This window comes from Tauraco erythrolophus, chromosome 10 (genome assembly GCF_009769465.1).
Source record: "Tauraco erythrolophus isolate bTauEry1 chromosome 10, bTauEry1.pri, whole genome shotgun sequence".
NCBI lineage: Eukaryota > Metazoa > Chordata > Aves > Musophagiformes > Musophagidae > Tauraco > Tauraco erythrolophus.
In genome coordinates, this window is record NC_141474.1 from 23,119,873 (window position 1) to 23,136,987 (window position 17,115).

General features: G+C 45.8%; 2 protein-coding genes across 2 annotated transcripts; one reads left to right on the plus strand and one right to left on the minus strand.

Moving 5' to 3' along the window:
- Positions 1–6,445: 6,445 nt before the first annotated feature.
- PIF1 (PIF1 5'-to-3' DNA helicase) lies at positions 6,446–12,830 on the minus strand. The gene is made up of 12 exons (XM_086617538.1): positions 12,348–12,830; positions 12,167–12,272; positions 11,964–12,089; positions 11,714–11,867; positions 11,060–11,174; positions 10,881–10,987; positions 10,329–10,468; positions 9,641–9,747; positions 8,754–8,841; positions 8,014–8,159; positions 6,836–7,027; positions 6,446–6,502 (listed from the first exon to the last, which is right to left on the minus strand). Exons 1-12 carry the CDS (start codon positions 12,828–12,830, stop codon positions 6,446–6,448), a joined length of 1,821 nt encoding a protein of 606 aa, XP_086473664.1.
- Positions 12,831–13,044: 214 nt separating this feature from the next.
- CFAP144 (cilia and flagella associated protein 144) lies at positions 13,045–16,902 on the plus strand. The gene is made up of 4 exons (XM_086617796.1): positions 13,045–13,177; positions 14,038–14,097; positions 15,003–15,106; positions 16,837–16,902. The coding sequence occupies exons 1-4, from the start codon at positions 13,045–13,047 to the stop codon at positions 16,900–16,902; spliced, it is 363 nt and encodes a 120-aa protein (XP_086473922.1).
- The last annotated feature ends 213 nt before the right edge of the window (positions 16,903–17,115 follow it).

Consider the following 17,115-nt stretch of genomic DNA (forward strand, 5'->3'; position numbering starts at 1 on the left):
TTAAAACAAAAGGAAGATGTATAATATTTGTTCAAAAGTTTAGCTGACAGCAGTTATGACTAATGAAGACAAAGGAACTACATTTTATGAAAGTTTGTCATTTTGACTTGACTGAATCATCTGATGTGCTCTATTCTCAGCATATATTTTACATTAAAATAGCCATAGCTTGCTACTATCACAAGTAAAATGGTTAAGGTTATTGTAAGGTCTCTTTCATCTGGAGAGAAGACATGTTAAAACCAAATTATTTCAAAACTTCTTTATTATTAAATTAATTCTGGTAACATCCCTCGCTCAATCCATTATGCATTGGAATTCTGGCAATTAAATACTAGCTCATTGCTTAAGATTCAAGATCTGTTTTAAAAATCTACTTTGTATTACCAAGTGTCAGTTGAAAGTACCTGGTGTTATTATGGTCAAATATTTTATTACAAGGTTTCCCACTATTCCAACACAAACATGAAGGTAGCTTACCTGGAATGTTTTCACAGAACCACTTAAAGACTAAGATGATCATTATGTACAACTTCCAAGATAAATTACAAATTTTAAAGGCTATTTTTTAAACCAAGTTATTCTTATATTAATTAACATAAGTGTTTTTCATGTTTAATTTATTATAATCAATAAGTCTGATAAATAAGATATATTAAAATATATGTGTTGCCTCACTTTCGTGAATTATTAGCTACTGGAATAATCTTAAAAAGCTTTATTTATGTTTTAACTTTAATGTCTAGCATCATCCGCAAAATACATTATATCCTCTCTAAGCTGATATGTGATGATAGGGAATCACAGATCGTTCAATAAGCAAAGCAAGATTCAGAATCTTTGAAGATCTGGACTAACTCCCAACCCACAACTGAAAGTCTGGGCAAATCCCCCTATAATTCTCAGGGTGTTAATAATAATTTGAAAAAAAAAAAAAAATGTACCTGCAGAAAACCTATATAGCCTAGTGACTTGGGAAGAATAGATGGAAGGTGTGATTCATATACATATTCACCTACCGGTTGATAAAAAACTTACATTTCAAGAAATAAGAGAAAAACCCCTAAAATGCCAAACTTCATATAATAAAAAAAAAAAAATATAAAATCTTAATCAAGTTTCTGTCAGAGGCATCTTTATCATAGCTCTACTTCTTGCAAAAACATTGTAACAAAAAATCTAGTAAAAACACTTGCTACGGTTACATTTGGAACATTACCAGCTTAATTCAGTTGTCCAGTCATGGGCATGTGGTACCATCTTAAATGCTCTTTGTGTCTACTCAGTCTCCAACTGCCATCTCAAAAGGCCTTTCATAGCCTGTGTCATATCTGACAGCCCCCTGTATCAACACGACAGATTTCAAAAAGAGAAAAAATAAATCCAGATAGCACATATAAGTGAAGTTTACTTTTAGACTTGTTATCAACTTACTTTGCTTGTATAAGCAGATTTCATAAATTATATACCAGTCAGTATCTTAGCTAAAAAAAACTCCATTCAACATCCTTAGAATTTGTAATAGAAACAAGCATAAAAGAATCATACAGGAAATAGTGAGATAGAGATTTTACACATCTAAGCGTAATCTCTAGTAATTCAGGTCTTTTCTCATGCTAATAATAGAACCGCTTAGATTTAGCGGCAGAAGACAATTGCATGTCACTGCGTGGTATAGTACAAAATGAGAAACTTTTAATATCTGTGAGAAAAGAAACATTATTAGCATTCATAGCCTAACCTATAATGTACCATACTTCCATTACATAAGAGTCACGTTTGTTTGATCTATTCAGAGCAATTCTGGATCGGAAGATCGAATTCATGGGCACAATCTCATTACAGTATCTGAGACCAACAGGGCTACTGCTGCCTTTCCTGCACACCACGAGACCTCTGGGTACAGACTGTAAGGACAGGTTCATGCTTAATTATTACGAAAATGTCAGGTAAAGAATGAGAAGGGAGTTAAATCACTGTACAAAGATTTAAACTGGAAGCTGCTAAGGTTTTAATAAGACTCTGCATGTGAATTATGCTTCCAATAACACATAACTGTATTATGAAGCTTTAGCTGGTATAAAGCAGTTTCTTATGGCTTAATGTATTTGAAAAGGGAAGGGCTGAACTTTGTGGTAACAGAAATACCGATTATGAATCAAACTCATAGTTTAGTTCACTTAATTACAGCTGCAGTTAAGGCAAAAGCCATGTTTAAATGTTTTTTCTTCAGTTTGTGGGAGCGGACGACATTTGTTTCCTCCATGTTTGCTGGAGTACGGCAGTGCAACCCCAGCCACTCGCCGCGCTCGGCGTGCCTTTTGTTTCAGCGGCACTCCAGCCGCGCCACGGGCCACCTCCCATCCCTGCCTCCTGCCATGGGGATCACCTCCATCACCGGCCATTTCCCTTTTTACCTACGGCAGCACCTCCAGCCCTACCTCTGTCCTGGATATCCAACCACGCAGATGTCCGCAGGAGAGGGTGGAGAGGCCGTTTTGGAGGAGCTGACGGACTCGGGGCTTGGTGCGTCGGGTGCCGCTGCCCGGCGGCTGGTGGGAACACCTGTGAGGAGAGGTGGGGCTGCCCCATGCCCGGCACAGCTGGTTCCAACCGGTTCCAGCCAGCGGTGCCACAGTCCCGCCACAGGGCACCGCTGAGCACATCCCCAACACTGCTGGAGCCTCTGTGGCACCAGGTTTAAGAAGGGGAAAACGATGTGGCTGTGAGGAGAAAAGGGTAAGAAGTGAGCCCTGCGAGCGCCCAGGTCAGAGCGGGAGGAGGAGCTGCGGGTGCCCGAGCAGAGACTCCTGCAGAAACCAAGGGGAGCAGGTCCTTTCCTGAAGGGCACAGCCTGTGCAGATCCATGCTGGGGCAGGGGAAAAGCACGAGCTCGAGGTTGCATGAGCTGAGAACAGCACATGTACTTGCTCCATCACAAGCCATGTGAACTGCCCCTGAAGAACATCCAACCTGCCAAGACCACCTTGCCTCGGCAGGCGAAAGCCAACAGCATCATCGGACATTTTGAAGATGGCTTGTGGTGGCCTCATGTAAAACGCTGCTTGCTCTTCAGATTCCTCTTCATTTTACTTACTAATGAAGAGAAGATTAGCACCTCTGTTCTTCCACTAGAGTCACTGCAATGAAAAAAGTTTTAAAAAAAATTCCCTTGTTGGTGTACTGGGTTCTAGCTACAGACTAATTAATATCCCTCTGCAAGAAAAATTAACATGTTAATGAGTACTTGGAAGAGGAAGGGATTTTTATTGTATTACAAGATTTCTACCTCATATATATGGAAGTATTATTCTGTTAAAAAAAGCCTCATCACAATCCTGACTGCAGGGTAGCCATGACAGTGCCTGACAGCTCAGATTTGTCTTGACTGTTCCTTTTAGGATTTTAATAGCAGTGTTCAGCCTCAGCCTCCATCTTTACATCTGCTTTAGCTAGAAGTGAGCGAGAACATCCAAAATTTACACAGATGGACTCTTTTTTGGCCTCAGGACAGCTGCAAACCCTTCAACAGCCACTGCTATTCTGTTCCCACTGCTCCACTTCTGACGAGGCAACCACAATATTTCATGTACATTTAATACTAGCATGAAATATTTATTAGCCTTTCTAGCTTTAAGTTCTGTTTAGCATTTTATCTCAAACCTCAAATTGGCATAAAAAACTCCCATACAACTAGAATAATTTCAGCCCCAAAACCCATGAAAGCCTCAGTTAAGTGAGTTGCTTCACAAGATCACAATTAAAAGTTTATTTGCATTGCACATAATCAGCTATCTTATGCTCTAAATTATCTTGTCATTACAGCAGTACAGGAACTTTTAAAGAGATGTTAAAGGGTTTGAGCCTGCATTATCTCATTACTCTTACACAATCTGTCAATAAATTAATGTATTGTGTATGGCTGGAAGTGCCTGGTATATTCTCCTTAACTGTCCACCCCAACAGTAAAACTCACTTTAACAAACCCAAGCATTTCAGATGCCACACCTCAATCTCCAATGCAACATCAAGCCCTCATATGGCAGCATTCCATCTCTAAAAACCCACAAGAGTGCAAGCTGGCTCCAGCCCAGCATACAGGCTTTTAGGTTACCCATCAGGCTTCCCTGCCTGCACAGACAGCCTTGCCCCTCACAGTTAGGGCACCCAGAGCCTCTGACCACCTGCACAAGGAGTATGAGGGAAAGATGGACACAATGTCAGCAGATGGTCCAAAGAACAAGGTGAACAAAAGCAAAAACTCAACCCACAACAAAGGTGGAGGATGCACGTTGAGGCCCATCTGGAACAATGCAGGAAGCATGAGTGGCACAGCACAGAGGCACAACCAGGGCACCCACCCCAGAACAGCAGTGCTAGGAAAGGACAAGAGTGCTGCAGGATGGGGATTTGCAGCAGGGTAGAGCTAATGTGCAGCCGAGGGAACAATAGGTGTCCTAGGAAAGGCCTGCCAGACCTGCCCTCCATGTGTGCTACCACAGGAGGAAGAGGCTGAACCTGAGCACCCCCATGCTCACCATCACCTCAACTGGGTACTGCCACCCAGTCAGCTGGGAGATACAGCCTGCGGGCTGGGTGGAGACACCTGCAGCAGCTCCCCTGTGGGTGCAAGGCTGCACTGGAGTCAGGCTCTCATCAGGTCTGGGGAGGCTCTGGGAGCCACAGGCCAAGGAATCGCACCTCAATGCTCATCTGCCCCAGCAGCGATGCTTTGGCATACCAGCACTCTCCTTCCCAGGGGTGTGGGCATGGGAAGGTCATTTTTCAGTTCCTCCCCAAGGTGGACAAACGGCTTAAGTCCAGCTCAAAGAACTAGGAGATGGTGTTTAAAAAAAAAAAAAAAGAAGAAAAAAAAGTAAATTCACACTCACACAGAGAGTATGAAAGACCAGAGGTAGTGCCAGAAACAGCCTGCAGTGTGATAGGAAGGATCTCCCACAGACTGCAGCTCCAGCTTCAGGTACTTCCACCTACTTCCCACCAGACTTCTTTGAAGAAACAATGTGCCGACACATTAAGAACCTCCTCTTAGAATAAACTCCTCTGAATAATAATTCTCACACTTCTGTCTTCTACTATTGCTTCCTCCAAAATGCCACCTCTCAAGCCCAGAAAAAATAAACTCCACTTAAAATACATTTTGAAATCCTACTAAAATCTGTTTTCTGTTAGGTTAACCACTAGCTAGTCAACATCCTTCCCTGGCTTTAAGGAGAGCAGCTGCCAAGAAGTGGCCTTCAACTCACTCATACTGCAGAGCCTTTGTTACAGAAACACTCCCCTGCAAGAGACGAGTTCCAGCTGGATGTTGATATTTCACATTATTCCTGCATGTTAAACATTTAAAATATATGAGTTACTCAAGCTTTAAGTAGTGTATTACAATATAAAGACCAAAGCTTCTCCTTTATTAAGGCTCAGAAAGACAGTTCTGCTCATCTCTGCTTTTGCTGAAACAGGTGAAGTTACAGCTCACTTCATGTGTCCTTGGCCATTATTCCCTATTGCACATTCATTCGACTTCCACCTTATTAGTCAAACGTGGCTTCCAGAAGAAACTCCCTCCTGTTTGGGTAAGCCTCATGTGTTTAAACAACAGAAGCTCCCACCAGCACCCATCTCCACTCACTCTCTTCTTGCTAATGGGGGTAATGGATCTTCACAATTCTTACGGTTCCATAATTATGGGTATAAGATGTAGGAATTCCTCCTATTTTTAAACATTGCCAGCTCATCTCAGAAGGTTAAAAAAACCTAAAATCACATCGTATGCAACAGACTAATAAAAAGGCCATGTATCAGCATAAGAGACAATGAATAACTCCAACAGTTCTGCTTGTGGAGGAAGTTATTCAAAGTCTCCTGGTGTTAAGCATCTCAAAGGCAAGAACACCCCAGCATGCTATGAAGTGCTAGCTCAGCTCCTGGCAGCTCCTCACTTGCAGGAGAATCAAGCATGTATTCCAGATACTTAGCACTGCTTTCCCTTGTGTCAGCAGCTCTTGTGAACAAGTCCAATCCATCCAGGCAAAGAGGACACACCTTCCATCTCTCTACTGTGGTATAGTTGAAGAAAGGCACACAAGTTTCAGGCTGCATGTGTGGAGAATAAAATGCAACCAGGCAGACAGGACAGAATCATAGGAAGGTCCCTCAGGTGTGTCCTTCTTCAAGTCATTTTGTTTGCTAGAGTTGTATCTGTGACATAGAAGTACTCAAGGCTGTGGGCCCAGGAAGGGGCTAGAGAAGCCTTCCAAATTTCAGAGGCATGAGACAGAGATACTTCTACGTATCCAGAGTCAGCTGAATTAAGAAAACATCTAAAAACATTCCTTTGACTTTATGTTACCAAATACACTCAATAGCAAGATTGCTGCAAGTCGGCAGTCTGTGCTGATGCCTCACAGAGGCCAAAAGAGCATTTTCAGCTGCATTTCCAGTTCTCCTTCTCATCAGCACCTGGCTGGTTATGTAGTGAATCCTGGGGGAGAGGGAAAGAAAAAAGAAAAATAGAACAGATTTCTTGTGCACCCACTTCTTCTTCAGTTCTTACTGCAAGAGAAGGAACAAAGAATCCCAACCCATCCTTGCACCCCCAGGGCCAGGCAGTGTTACACAATCCCAACACTACAGTAGATATTTTGCCACCAAAAGCTGCCCCCAGCACATTCCCTCTCTGCAGTTTGATCTCTCCTGTCACTACGAGTTTTACCTTTTATTCCTAAGCAAGATCATTCAAATTAGTATCTCAGCACAAACACCTCTCATGCCGGTTGCTCAAGGCAGGCTTTGGTAGCATAGGATTTTTCCTTACCTGGGTTAGAAGCTGATGATATCTTAGCTGTCTGTAGAATTGCAACACAGAAGGATCAGCTCTCACTACTTTTGGATCAAAATCCAGAACACGGAGACCTGCAAGGCTACGAGCTCGGGAGAGGGCTACATAAGCCTGCCCACTTTCAAAGACACGAGACAAGGAGATTTCCACACAGTCTAAAGACATGCCCTGTCAAAGAGAAGTTTGTTACAGAACAAACAAACAAAAAAGAATAATGTGCTGTATCAACACTAACCTGTCCTGTGAGTCGGTCAGAGGTACCATCGTTGGTGTATAGGCTTAATATCTTATTTTTTTCTTTATCAAGTCTCTTGTTTGACTATGTAACTGCTTAAAAAATGGGAATCAGTAGAAAGAAAAGGACCATTTTCCCGCTGTCAGGAAAGTGCTAGCAGATAGCAAGGTCCACTAACTAACTTCAGTGGGCCTCTTGTGTGAAGCTCCACAAATCCCATATAGTCAAAGCAGCAGGGAAAGAACTGCTGGTTTCACTCCTAGTAGTAAACTGAAGCAGCTGCCAGTCTCAAGCAGTCCTCGGGCAGACCATCTGAGACAGAGTTTGGGTTAGGCCTGGCCAGCCCTGTCTGCACCAAGAGACATCCCAGGAGGCAGCAGAATTCACAATGTGGCCTGGTTTAAGCAGTGGCATGGGAACAAACTCACGGGCCTAACACCAAGACAAGGATTTATCAGAGTGTATGAAGGTATGAGCTGTATTAGCTACATTGAAAAAACCCAACACACATCACCAAAGGAGGAGTCCAGCCCAAACAGCACAGCTATGACTCCTCCAGCTTCCTCAGGTACACTGCAAACCTCGGCATCTCTAATGCGGATGACTATTGGAAACACTACCCCGGTCAGCCCCCAGTGGTAAATAATGCTGCTAATAATGTCTAACACCAGCTATGCAGCTGGCAGCATTCTTGTGAAAACTGTAGCAGTATTTGCTAGCCCATCCTTGACCCTACGGACAAGCATCACAAGCAGAAGAGGTGCTGCCCTCTCTGCAGCTAGACACACGTATTCCAGAGGTCTCCCACAACAAGGGCCTTCCAGCTTTCCCTTCTGTTTTACCAGCAACACGAGCTCACCCAGGAAATAAGGCTTATGATGGTGTAAAAGTCTATAGACAGCTGTATAAGAAAACTCACCTGACTCTTGTGAATGGAAATAGCCCATGCCAATTTTAAAGGCAACTGTTGACGACTCAGATGAACTCCTGATGGTCCTTTGAAGACCCATTTCTCCATTTTGATGACCTGTGTGACCCCGCAGAGAAACCTCACCTTAGGCAGCCCTGTAGGAATGGGAGCAGGAGAGAAACAGGATGTATTCCTGACACTCAACAGCCAGGAAGCCAGCAGCTTAAGAGCACTTTTTTCCTCCTTCCCCATGTCAGTCAGTCTTGAATTTTAGGGCTGCATAAAGAAAAGAAAATCCCATACGAAAACAAAAAACCTAAACACACACACAGGATGTCCTGAAATCATGTTTGAGACCTACTTAAGCAGGAGAATTAAAGCCAGGTAATTTATCAGTTGAGATGCAGAGAAAAATAAATGTTGCAGGTAGCAGGACATTATTCTCCGAGAAGAACAAATGAAAAACCCACCAAGGCTTGCTTCAACAGAAGAGACAGGAAATGCAAATAAGCATACACATCTAGAGAATAAAGAAAAGCCAACACAAGAGGCCCTACAGATAGCTACAGCTGATGCAGCACATGACATCACAGTGGCTCATGAGAGCCTCAAGCCTCTCACTGCAGAGAATACCTCCTCCCTGCTTTCCCTAAATTATTCTTACCAAGCAGTAAACAAAATTAACAAGTCATCAGCCATCAATGATAAATTTCCTCTTCTTTCAACAAAAGATCAAAAAGCTTATTTACCCTTCTGTTCACTTTCAAATCCTACGACAACTCCTCGTGCTCCATTCACCAGCCCTTGAGACACGTTCAAATTCTTTGCTAGCATCACCTATAGAGAAAAAGAAAAATCCCTTAGTGCACTGGCTTTACAGCCTGTTCAGTCACCTGCAGCTAAGCTTCCAGCCAGGAAGCACAAGCACAGAAGGCTGACACAGCCATGGCCACATCATCCTATTGCAGGATAGGGCACTGTCTCCAACCTGATCAAAATTATTTCACAGCTTTTTGTTCCTAGGATTCCGAACTACATCATTCTGCAGCACCAAACACTTTACTTGAGCTGCTCTGTCCACAGCTGTGAGCTCAGATCCAGGCAACTGATTCCCCTTCCCTAAACACCAACCAGCCTAGACATATATAGATTAGGAACAACTTCCCAAGGCAAACAGTGCTGCTGCTAAGCACAATCCTGCCTCCTTTCAACTCTGACAGCCCTAGCTCACAGCAAAGTGTCCAGTTCTGCAAATTTGGCAAGCTGTGTCATATCCTTATAGGTTGGGAGGGCTGCTGTACCTGGAGCTAAGACTGCAGGCAAGGACTGCCTGTGCTCTCTGCTACCTGCAAGTTTCTAAACCTGGTTGGAAATGAGTGTCACAGTCATAGCACTCACCACTCTTAACAAGACACAGACCTACACACAAATTTAACTAATTCCCTGTCTGGATAAGAGTCCATGCAGAAGAGACACAAAGATTGGGATAGAGTCTTCTTTTGGCCTGGCATAGCTGTTCTATACAGAATCTGCATTCTATACATTAACTTACTCTATACATTTACCTGCTGTTCCTTTATTTTTCTTGTGACATTTGATCCATTAGTCTTTCACAAATGTATGTACACACACTTACCTGAGCTCCAAGCTTGAGCTCAACTCTACCACCCACAGGACACTGAGCATCCATTAACTTCACTAGCATTGGATCACTGTCCAAAGCCTCAAAAGTGTGCACTTCACCTATTAAGGAAAGGAAGATGTGACAAATTGCAATCATTCCACACAGAATTGCAGGAGGCTCAGAATCCATTTCTAACAGCAAGTCCCCTTTTAATATCCATTCTGCTCTGCTGGTAGGACATCTTCACATAAACCTTGTCAAGTCTAACAGCAGAAAGCTCACTATCACCTCTCTTCCCAGTATAACTCTGAGAGCATGAGAAGGCTCAAGAATCAAAGACCAGCAGTAAGTAAGAACTGAGCAGTCACCATTTTGAGCATACGACCAGTTCCACTTGCTGCCAACACCAGATCTCCAAAGAGGACTATAGAAAGAAAAAGCAGAGGTATAGAGGCGATAATGACCCACCCCACCTCACAGCAAGCAACGAGCTCACTGCTACACACCAAGAAGAAACAGTGCGGATCTTTAAGCAAAAAGCTGTGAAGTTTTTCCCCAGGCAGCTCAACTCCATCGTGCACAGCTTGAACTGGTGCTGCTATGCATGACAGAACACCAGTTTCCCCTGACACCACAGCATTCCCATTGTATCTACTAAGAGCTCAACCCCAAAGCCAGCAGCTTCCTCCAAGGAGTTCACCTGATAGTTGTTGCAAGCGTTTCTCATTAGTTATTTCTACATCATCTTTATGGGTGCAAAGCCGCGTAGCCAGGATCCCATCACGCTCTGACCTGTTGGCAGCAGTCTGCATCAGCAGTCTGGTGACCTCCTCTGTGCACCTGGTAACCAGGAAAAGGGGATTATTATTTAAAGTGATCAGGTACAGGTCTTGAGCAGCAGCAGCCTCCACACAGCTGGATCAGGCTGTGAAAGCCCCAGGCCTTCAGAGAGAAGGACAGAGAAAGATAACTACACAAAGTTGGAGAGCAGTGCAACTGTGTGCCCCAGCCCTGTCCTGGCCACTGCCAGCTTGGGATCAATTTAATTCCTTAGCAGAAATCACAAAAGGGGTCCTAGAAAGGGTCCTTCCTTAGTAGAGCACTATATAAAACCTGCTTAAAATAACTAAACCATTTATAGCTATTGCCCCCAGCCACACATTCCTGATAGAGCACAGAAAGTGACAAACTGCTCTTACCTCTGCTCCTTCAGTAAGGAGCAGGAATTACAGAGAGACGAGTTTCTCCTCACCTGCCTAAACGGACTGCACTCAGGAGTGAGACAAAGGTCTTGTCGGTCTGTCTCCGCACTTCAGTCAGCTCCATGTTTATGTGGATGCATTTCCTCCAGCTTTTTGCCTGGCAAATTATTTCTTGTTAAGAAAGAGGTGGATTTGAAGTATGAGAATGAGTTCAGGGACAGTTTTGTACCTGGAAGCAGAACTTGGTTTCTTCATTAGCCTTACAGACTGGGGGTAGCTGCAAGAAGTCCCCGCAGATGATTAGCTGAATTCCTCCAAAAGGCTCATCCCGTTTTCTGACTGCCCTGAAAGGGACAGAAGAAAGGAGAAGCTTTGAATGCCCTCCAGGACCTGGACATAGTCAGGTCTCAGAAGTTACTTCTTAGTCTATCAGTACATTCAAACATATGCCACCTGCAGTAAAATATTATTATCCTCAGCTGTGTCAGAAGAGCTCAAATAATTGAGCAATGCTATTACATGACATTAAGCTTGCTTTACTTACCCACCCCAGATGTCATTTACCAGTTTTGGTGCTTTGGCAGCCACTATACTACAACTGCTTCTTGCTGCAAGAGAACTGCTGGGCACGGCATAGACAGTTGTACTCCGCATTCAGCTCTATAGACAACACTCAGCTCCAGAGAGGGAAACAGCACAGCTCGGGGTAGGGACATGGTCAAAACCTACCTCAAGGTAAAGGTCTGGCCAGATACTGGCTATGATTTCATGCTTCCTTCTAGTTCTATGCCATTGTATCCATTCACATAACCAAAGGAAGGAAGCAGCCTGGAAATTTAAGGAAACTCATTTCTGTTAGTCGTTTGACCTGACAATCACTCACCTCGCTACTGCTTCCAGCCTGTCAAAGAACTTGCCATCCACCATTGAGATCTCATCAATAATTAAGTGCTGGCAGGCCAGCCAGTGCTGGCGCACCCCAGGTCTCTCTGCCAGCTGAATACACTGTTCCAGCGGTGCCTTCCCAGAGCCGATGCCTGGCAGGGGAGAAGGTGGCAAAGTTTTGGGAAGCTCCTGACTCTTTGGGAAGGGAGCAAGGGCTCCCAGCCCCTCACTGTTGGTCAGATCGTTACCTGCGAAGGCGTGGAGAGTGGTACCACCGACGTGGCAAGCTGCCACTCCCGTGCTGGCTGTAGCGTAGGTGCTCTTCGGAGGGAGGGAGCCCACGATCTTCTTCAGCAGGAACGACTTCCCGGTCCCTTCGAGGAAGGGGAGGAAGCAGGTCAGCGGCGAAGCCTGAGGACTTTACCCGGTGACAGCTAGCCAGCCCCCTCACCTGCACAGCCGGTGAAGAAGATGCTCTTCCCGCTCCGCACGGCACCCAGCACCGCCTCCTGCTCCGCCGAGAGCCTCACCGGGGGCCGCCTCTGCGCGCGGGGCACCTGCGAGACGGGCACCCGGCGCGCTGTGAGAGCGGGGCCGGTAACCGGGGCCGCCCTCCTCGCCCCGGGACTCACCTCTGCCGGGCGCTCCCCCCGCTCTTCGCCGCTGCGAAGCTGGCCGGGGGCGCGCAGAGAGTCTCGCTCCTGCAGCGGGCTGATGACGGCGAAGGCCGGCGGCGGCCGGTCCAGCAGGCGACGGCCGCGCGGCGCGCCCCGCGGCCCGGCGGCGATCTTGAGCCGCAGGAGGCGGAGGAAGCGGCGCAGCGCGTCTGGGGGGCAGTCGGAGAGCAGGACCTGGGCACCGCCCGGCCCCACTCGCACCGCCGCCCGCCCGTCGCCCGCGAACCGCGTGAAGAGCCGCACAGCGTCACCGGCCAGCGCAAAGCTCAGCACCGCGGCTGTCCCGCCGCTGCCTCCGACCACCCGCAGCACCGGCTGCCGCAGCTCGTTGCGGCCCAGCAACACCAGCGCGCCCCGCATCACGCGGCGCTGCAGGGCCTGCCCGCCCGGCAGCGGCTGCTCCACGGCCACCGTGCAGCGCAGCTCCGCATCCTCCATAGTGCCGCCGCGTCCCCGCCGGCCGTTCAAACCGGCCGCGTGCAGCCGCCGCCAATCAGCGCCAGGCGCTTTAACTCGGAGGCCAATAGGAGGAGGGACGGGAACCGGTGCGAGGAGGGGGGGAATGGAGCTCCAGCCAGGCCAATCAGCAGCCTCGTCGGGGACCACGTGAGGCGTTGCCGGGCTACGGGACGCCGCGTAGCCCAGCGCAGCCATGGCCGCCCGCGGCGGGGAAAAGGAGCCGCTGGACCAGGTGCGGCAGAACCAGCTGCTGTGCGAGCGGGTGCGGAAGGAGCTGCAGAGCCAGAGGCTGCACACGCAGTACGGCGTGAACCCGCTGCACCCCGGTGAGGCGGCGCGCGGGCGGCCCCGCAGTCACAGAGAAGCGGCGCGGAAGCCCGGAGGGCAAAACCAAGATGGCATCGAGCGCAGGGCTGAGGGAAGGCTCGGGGAGGGGAGCTGCCTGCATGAGGCAGGGGCAGCGCCCGGAGCGCTCGGCAGCTGCACCCAAGAACGCCAGCAGTGGCCAGTGAGAGGGGCAAATCTGGAAGGAACAACTGGTGGGCTTTTTGTTGTGCCTAAGAAACCAGTCTGCACGCTCAAAAGACAGAACTGAAACAAGACCCATTTGCCCAAATTAGTGCCTTAGTAAACATGTAGAAATGAGGCAGCCATTCAGGACCTGGGACCCAAGAACCTTGAGCAAAAAAACAGAGCTAAGATGGGGCAGAGAGCCCCAACACTACACCGTGTTTCTTCAGCCCCTGGGCTGATTTCTACCTGCCAATTCACAGCCACAGAATGTCATCACTTGTGCTGGCATGGGCGGCTGATGGGAACAGATTTCACTCAGGTGTAGGTTTCGCAGTAAAACAAAAATGAACCAAAGGAAAACCATTTGAAACCTGGCACCCTGCAGGCCACCACGTGGGTGGGATGGAACTTTGCCATGGTGAATGCAGGCAGCATGCAGTAGAAAGGCCTTTGGCATGCTTAGCCCTCTTCCCTTTCTAGGAAGTTGCTATTAGTCAGTATTCTAACTCGGTTTGTTCTATTCACATGCTGTTCTTCCTTCGCAACTTCAGTGAAGTAGCTGGGGCTAGACTGGGGAATAACCCAGAGGAACATGTGCAAAGATAGATATCCAATACCTCGCTGTGATGCTAAATTCACATTAAAGTCAGTCTCCTGCCTCATTTCTTTCCAGTTCACGTGATCACCAAGAAGCCTATGTCTTGGCATGATAATATAGAAGAGCCAGCAGATGGTAAGAAACCTCTGAATAATTTGTGATAATTAAATAAGAAAATTACTAATAAATAAGATTTTAAAATTCCAATTAGTCTGAAAGATGACATATCCTGTGAAACACTCCTGTAACAACAGAAGAAAGTTAAACTCATTCATGATTTTTGTTAGATGTAAGGCATTTTTTTTCCTACTTTAAGGCCCTTTCTTGTTACTTTTCATTATCATACAAGCTTGCATTCGTGCAATTATGCCTTTATTTTTGTTTTTAGTTACCATATTGAAAAGTTCTGCTTCAGAATCCAAACCTCTTTCGGGGGAAAACAAAAAAAATCTAGCAACATGTTTTATACATATATGTTGCCTGTCATTGCAGATTCTACCTGATCACCACATACAGTAAACTCCTGAAATGGCTGCTGAGTCTTGCTTTAAAGCACAGGAAAAAACAGGAACCCTTATAGCAACTGCTCCCTTATTTCTAACATGCCAATTTTGTCTGAAAACCTTCCTAGTCAGTTAAGGTTGGCCTGCTCTAGTCAAGGATTAGGGGACGGAAAAGAAAACCAAAACAGAAAAAGGCAGCAGGTCTCAGGCAACTGAGAAAGACAGTAGCTAAGGTGGATCGCTGGTTGATACTAGATGTGGTAAAGAAAAGTCAGATGCTGCAATACAGTAGACAGGGATGACGGAGTTAATGGCACAGCATAGGCACGCAAATCTTGAAACTTCATCAGGATGAATTTTTGAGCAGAAATGTCACCTTGCATTCTCTTACAAGATCATTCGCAGAAGCACAGAGGTTGCCTCCACCCTTCGCCTTCTTGGACAGCGTTAGGATATCCCATTCTAACACACATCCATGGATGACTAGTTTTTAAATATACTTTCCTTCACTTATATTTGTGTCTCTTAAACCAACAGCAAAGTTTCTGAATCTTATTCACCATGCAGCACTGGAGCCAACAAAGAAATATTCAGAGCCACAAACCGAAAGCCAAGAAATTGGCTGGAACACAACACCTTTGGTGAGTACAGTGCTTAAGAACTCGGGTCTTTGCAGGATTCAGGGAGGTTCAGTCCATCACACTGAAAGATATTCATGCAAGAAAATAATTCGTGACAAACATGGAATAAGCAGAGCTGTTAATGGGCAACAAGTTTTTGAAATTTACACCTAAGAGGACTCTTCACACTGGCATAGGCTTGTGAACACAGAGACAGTAGAATACCTCTGAGAAACTTGCATGCAAAATATCTACCATGACAGTCAATCTCAAGCATATTGCCAAATATGTAGTCACGGCTGTTTATTAAAGCATTCAGCTATGAGAAATGGCGTAGCGAGCAATGTGAAGTGACATACATAAGTACTGTGGGAAAAAATGAGCTGCTGTGCAGCATCTTTCAAACAAATTGCAAGCAGAACCATAAAATTAATAATCAGCTAAGTAAACCTGAGGCAGAATACACAGTGAGGATTCATTTGGGGAAGTGTGAATAAACAGGAGAAAAAGAAATCTTATTAACAAGCTGAGACATCAATCATATCTGACGAATAGCTGTGACGATGAATGACTGTAGATTAGTGTTTCAAGAAAGGGAAATGAGGGCCTGATTAATTTTGGCATGTTACAAAGAAAACCAAGATAAATAAGAAAATGATATAGTCTTCTGCAACTTTTCATATTACACTTCAAGTAAACTAATTACTCATGATAAATGTAGTAGTAATTTTCTAGCTGAAATTGAATCCATTGCTTAGCATTAGTAGCAAGACTTGCTGAAGCCTTGGGCCACAAGCTGGGAACTTTCTCGTAGACATGCTTTTGGCTGGGATAGAGTTAATTTTCTTCTTAGTAGCTGGTACAGTGCTGTGTTTTGGATTTAGGATGAGAATAATGTTGGTAACACGCTGATGTTTTTAGTTGCTGCTAAGCAGCGTTTATACTAAGTTTAGGACTTTTCAGTTTCCCATGTGAAGATAAGGAGGCAAGATAAGAACAGTTAACGGCCTGCCTGGAGACAGAGAAAGAATCAAATACAGTGTTAGAAGACCCCAGACCAGAAATCATCATCGGTCCAAAAGAACATGTGAAAAGCGTGAGGGATGGGTGCATGGATTGTAAAGGTATCATTGTCCAGGGATTTCTTTGTCCCAGGTCCCTCCCAGAGGCATCCAGCTCAAGTAGTACCACCAATACATTGACCTGAAGTATTTGTAATTGGAGACTCTGCCTCAGGGAACCTAGGGTTGAGCCTGGAGGAAGAGGAAGCGCCTGACAGTGAATGTGTGCGCAGTAGGAGGAAGGGACTGCAAAGAGACTGTGGTCCCAGCAGTTAAAGTCTCGGGTGGCATGTGTGCAACTCCTTGAATGATGTGCAAATGCTCCGGCAGCAGCTTCTCCTTCAACAACAAGGACAGAGACAGACATCCCAGCAGGGCTTTACGCTGTTAGATACTGGAGGTAGGATAAGGCTGGCAGGAAAGAGGCAAGTAAATTTGCGTGTAGGGAAGCAAGTTAAATTTATAGAGTCAGGACTCGCGATGCTGTTTCATACATCAAGTTTTCCTTTTTCACCAAGTTCTACCGTAACAAAGCAGTGAACAATATATTCTCAAATAAGTGGTATCCTACTTGTTTGTCATTTGGGCATTTCTCAGCAGCAAGAACACTGTGCATCACTCTCCTCAGGAAGGACTACTACTACTAATTCTAGTAAAAGCACGTGACTATTCATCATTTTTCTTTCCCAGATTCACATGGACCGTACTGATTGCAGACTCTACTTCCCACGCCGGAGAACCGAGATCACTAAATAAACGGCTGCCATGGGGCACAAGGAGGAACAGTCTGAGAACGCACAGCAGTAGCGTGGCAAAGTCACAGAACTTGGGTAGAAGCAGTTAACGACATCTAATGCGTTAGGCCCTGCTTTTTATTAGGCAAGTCTGGTAGATTTCTGGCAAGAGAAGATAGCAAGAAAAGGGAAGAGAGAACCTTAGTCTGTCCAGGTTTGTAGCCTGATGATAGTT